At 34.5% G+C, this 4570-nt stretch overlaps 1 protein-coding gene across 1 annotated transcript; it reads right to left on the bottom strand.

The window, feature by feature from the left end:
* Nucleotides 1–1083: 1083 nt before the first annotated feature.
* tma16 (translation machinery associated 16 homolog) lies at nucleotides 1084–3978 on the bottom strand. Its single transcript, XM_056256763.1, has 7 exons — nucleotides 3923–3978; nucleotides 3731–3840; nucleotides 3586–3623; nucleotides 2799–2883; nucleotides 2521–2669; nucleotides 1503–1545; nucleotides 1084–1349 (listed from the first exon to the last, which is right to left on the bottom strand). Exons 1-7 carry the CDS (start codon nucleotides 3923–3925, stop codon nucleotides 1196–1198), a joined length of 582 nt encoding a protein of 193 aa, XP_056112738.1. The 5' UTR covers nucleotides 3926–3978; the 3' UTR covers nucleotides 1084–1195.
* Nucleotides 3979–4570: the final 592 nt, after the last annotated feature.

Raw genomic sequence — 4570 nt, forward strand, 5'->3', positions numbered from 1 at the left:
AACTAGGGAACAGAGATGCACTGATAAATATTTATGTATTCTTTTATCATGTTATCACATTTACTTCGTTTTCAGTGATCCGTGTAAAGACCGGTAATTGTTGACCGATTCTGTGACATAAATGTGTATTATTTTTTCTAGATATATTTATTTTGTTTATAGTTTGTTTACAGTTGGGCAAGGGAGGGACCGTCCATTAATTTACCCAACAGTTTCCTTTCAATTCGATGGGTGAAATTAAGATACATTTTTGATTATAGAAAGCAAATTGTACTTTTTTTAATCTTCTAAAAAAGTAGAAAATTAAATGTATTTTACTGCAGTCAATTGAATAAAATAAGCTATCATAAGAATGCAGTGGATACAAGCAATTCAGGGACAAGATGATATGAGACACATTCTTAGGTTACACATTAGTTCAAGGTTTATAGTCTCATTTAATACATCCAAGTAAGATTAAATAAACTATAGGGTTAGGCTTAAGAGTATGATTAGGTTTAGTTGCATGTAATTATTAATAAATTGACTATTTATTACTATAGTATTAAGTACGTGTAACAAAGACACCGAAAATGAAGTGTTACTCATTCATGCTTAATCTGACTTGCCAAAAAAAGTCATTTTCTAAAAATAACTCAATCTATGAGAAATGAATGGTTACTTATGGAAACTAGGTCATATGTTTTGAAGCGTATGGAGAAGAATAGCGGTAATTTGTTAATATGCAGGTTTGGAGGTGATCATGTTTTGCTTAGAAAGAATTCAACAAATTTTACATTTTTGTATTTTGTTATTTTCTGCAGTGATGATCTTGATATATTAAAATAAAAAAATATATATAATCAAACACCCCCCAGGGGTCATGTCAGGATCAAGTGAGATTTAGTGATCAACATCAGTGTTCACAACTCAAATGCACATTATAAAAGAAACATGCAAAAATCAGTCAGTGCAATAAACCAGTGAATGTATCAAACTGTTTCAAAGTCTGTTTATTTATGTATTAATAGTATTGTGTTACTTGAGTAACTCCCTTCCTCACAACAAGACATTTTTGCCAGAGACCCAAAACACTATGGCTACAAGTAAAAAGCACTAGCAGCACAAAACGCACAGTCTTGCCCTTTCTGTCCTTGCACACAGCAAGTTGTCCATTACTCTACAGTAATCTGTACTGTAGTAGAGCTGCAGGATTTCACAGTACTATGGAATTCAGAGATGCATCTTCCTCATTATCTTCCTCCATGTGTTTATCTTGTGAAACTGCAGACGATGTACTGTCAGAGCGTTTGGCTGAAACCTTTCTCATCTTAATGTTGGGAAGTTTCTTGAGGTCACCGCTCCACTCTCTGTTAAACAAATGCGGCTTAAAGTTAGACGAATTTGACACGGTTACAGTGTGGATGGGACTTTACATAGATAGCTTTGTGCCAGAAATTCTTTAAATCTGATGACTTGCTATAAAAGTGTTTAATAAAAAGTATGTTTTAAGTAATAATTACCTGAATATTTTCAGATGCTTAGAATTGATAATGTCAGGGATTTCTGTAAAGGGAAAAAAGACAGACAATTTTTAAACCACTAGACTAGAACATGATGTTGCCAAAGGTTAATAAAGATTTTTTTTTTTACGTTGCAAGCACAAGATGCATACAGGATGGCAATAAAAGTTAGTCACCATGAAATCAACATTCACAATTCTTACTTTTCTATGGAATATAGCAGCATTTATTATAATAGATCAATGCAGATCTTTTTTTTCTCTCCATGTTCCCTTTTAATCTTTAATCAAAATAACAGTCTCACTCTTGCAGTACATTTCTTCTCATCTCTTCTATGATGATGTGTTTACTGGCTTGAGTTAACAGCCAACGATCCTACATTTTTTCTTGTTTGAAAAGTCGTTTCACTCGGATATTCCGACTTTAAAAACGAAGGGTTGACTTTGAATCAACAAATAAAAGTATTTTTTATGCATGGCTTGAGAATGCACATTTTTGCTCTGAAGTACTGACCTTAGACAAGCATTATTAGCATGATTTGTCAATTTTATAATAAATATTTTACAAATAGGAACTCCCGCACACTATCAGTACTTGCAAATAAAACTTATTTTAGCGGCAACACGTCATCAAACAGTTACAACACGTAATTGTACACAGTTACAACCATACTAACTTACATAACTGCGTACAATTATGTGTTGTAACTGTTTGATGACGTGTTGCCGCTAAAATAAAAGTTTTATTTGCAAGTACTGATAGTGTGCGGGAGTTCCTATTTGTAGATTGTCGACCAATCTTGGTCTTCCTTTCCTACGCACCTATCACCTACAGGTGTGCGATGGCGTTTGTTTAATAATAAATATTTTAAACTTGTTTTTGAGAAATAGCGTCCAACTAATGCAAGAAACCATTTTATTCAAGCTGTTTTAACATTGCTCTCATAAAAGTCTTGTAAGGCAAGAAACAAAGATAAAAGAGACCTTCACAAAAGTTCAGGAGAATGTAGAAAACTCACCAAAGCCACTGCCTTCATACTGAGCTCTCTCTCGCTCTACTGTTTGATTGATGATAGCCTCTCTAGATCCATGCTGACGACCCTGTCGTCCTTTAATACTGTTCGCTAACTCAATCTGCTCCAACTCTCCATCAAACCGGTGAAGGTACCTGAGGAGGAGGATATCTTATATAAACCAAGATTATTCTCACTGTACAGCTAACATTTCGAAACCAAAGACAGTGCTGTTTATGAACGTTACAAGTTATAACAGCATGTTTACTTGGGAGTAGTTGTACCTCTCAATTACTTCACAAGCATCACGTTTGGTGTATTCTAACTTGTCAGGGTCCAGTTGGCTTTGGAACCACAAAAGTTTTTCACCTGTAGAAAATGAGTGAAGACATGAAAGCTTGGAAGCTGAAGCTTTCATTTGTTCCTGCTGAAAACTGCTGAGTTTGACCAAGAACAACGCACCTATAGCACTTTACTGTATTAAGTACTTTACATAACTTGTATTTTATGTTTATACACTGTTGTGTTTTAACTGTGTTGTTGTTTGCTTAGTTGTTGTTGTATGGTCAGAGTAATACTGTAGCACTTTGCCCAAGATAAATTTCCCTTCGGGGACAAATAAAGTTTATCCTTATGTGAGCATCTAACGGTACGTTCACGGAACTTTGGCTAACGTTCTGACAAGGTTCTCTCAAAGTTATGAACAAACGTTCTTCCAGTAACGTTAATACAACGTCCGTTCAAAGTTATCTGGTCTTTAATTATGTTCTCTGGTCTTTAATTATGTTCTCTGAACGTTAGCACAAAACAAATACAGAATTCATGGAACATTTAAAAGTAACGGTTATACAATGTTTGCAAAGTTACGTTTTCTCTGACGTTCACATGACCAAGAAAAAAAAACCTGGACGTTTTGAAAGTCCCTACACCTAGAACGTATCAGAAATAATGTTATCAAAGAGAACGGGGTAAAATTGCGGCATACTGACACTTTTTCATTGTCCGCAAAACAAGCTTTTAAATCCCTTGCTTACACGAAGGCAGAACAAAAAAAAGCCTAACGTTACTTACCAATCAAATTTAGACGCTGTGCCTTTTCACCCTTTGACCTAGAAATGGTTAAACAAATATTACATTTACAGGTGTAACAGCATAAAAAATGTACCGTGGCAATACAACATAAATTTGTATTTCCCTTTAAATGAAATACACGTACTTTTCTTTCCTATCTTGTTTGATGGCAGCTCTTGCCAGATATGCAGCTTTCCTGCTGTATGGGTGAATAGCCTTCTTCTCCACCTGTCCCTTACCTTTCGCTGCCTTCGGCTGAAATGAGAATACTAATTGTTAAACATACAATTCTAAAAAGTAGTTCTTATTTAAACAAAGGGTTTAACTAAAACCATACCATATTAACTGATGAATGTTTATCACACGTGTGACGTGTGGGGGGAGATTTAAGGGACGGACCACTGAAACGGTTCGACAGTATTTTTTGTTCCGTGTATAACATAGATTTGCCACGAGTTCCGTTGTTGTTGTTTTTTTTTTTTTTTTGCAATTTATTTCTTACACACTTGGGAAATGAATTTATGATGGTGGAACTCTGTTAAAATTTTTTATCAAAATGTTGTTAGTATAATTTTCCAACTGTATGGCCGTCTTTGCTTTGGATTCATGATTCAACAGCTTTATAATCTGCTCATTTCTTTCTATTTCACCTTTATCTTTTTTATTTCGTAATTTTTCTTTATTATTTTCATTTCATTTCATTAGTTTTTTTATCGTTAAAGAGGTTAATTCCATACATTTTCAGAGAGAGATAACTTGTATTGAATGTTGTCTATTTATTCCATATTCTCTATTGATATCATCCATTTAATTTAAACTGAATGCTATATTTTAATGGAAATAACAAATGTATGTGCAAATGACCAAAAAGAAAGTAAGAAAGAGAGGAAAACACTTTAGGCACGTTAAGCACGTTCTGCACGTGCCGCCTGTGAATCCATGTCCACTCAGCAGAGAGCGCGCGCATGGGTTTTTATCAGTCTTC

The sequence above is a fragment of the Rhinichthys klamathensis genome, unplaced genomic scaffold, assembly GCF_029890125.1.
Source record: "Rhinichthys klamathensis goyatoka isolate OS25496 unplaced genomic scaffold, OSU_Roscu_1.1 h1tg000133l_1, whole genome shotgun sequence".
Taxonomy (NCBI): Eukaryota; Metazoa; Chordata; class Actinopteri; order Cypriniformes; family Leuciscidae; genus Rhinichthys; species Rhinichthys klamathensis.

What these genes read in the sequence shown, in the direction of transcription:
- tma16 (XM_056256763.1), bottom strand. An exon ending in GTATGAAGGCAGTGGCTTTG is followed by an intron (nt 1,546 to 2,520) that starts GTGAGTTTTCTA and finishes TTCCCTTTACAG; the next exon opens with AAATCCCTGACATTATCAAT. An exon ending in AAGCATCTGAAAATATTCAG is followed by an intron (nt 1,350 to 1,502) that starts GTAATTATTACT and finishes TTTGTTTAACAG; the next exon opens with AGAGTGGAGCGGTGACCTCA.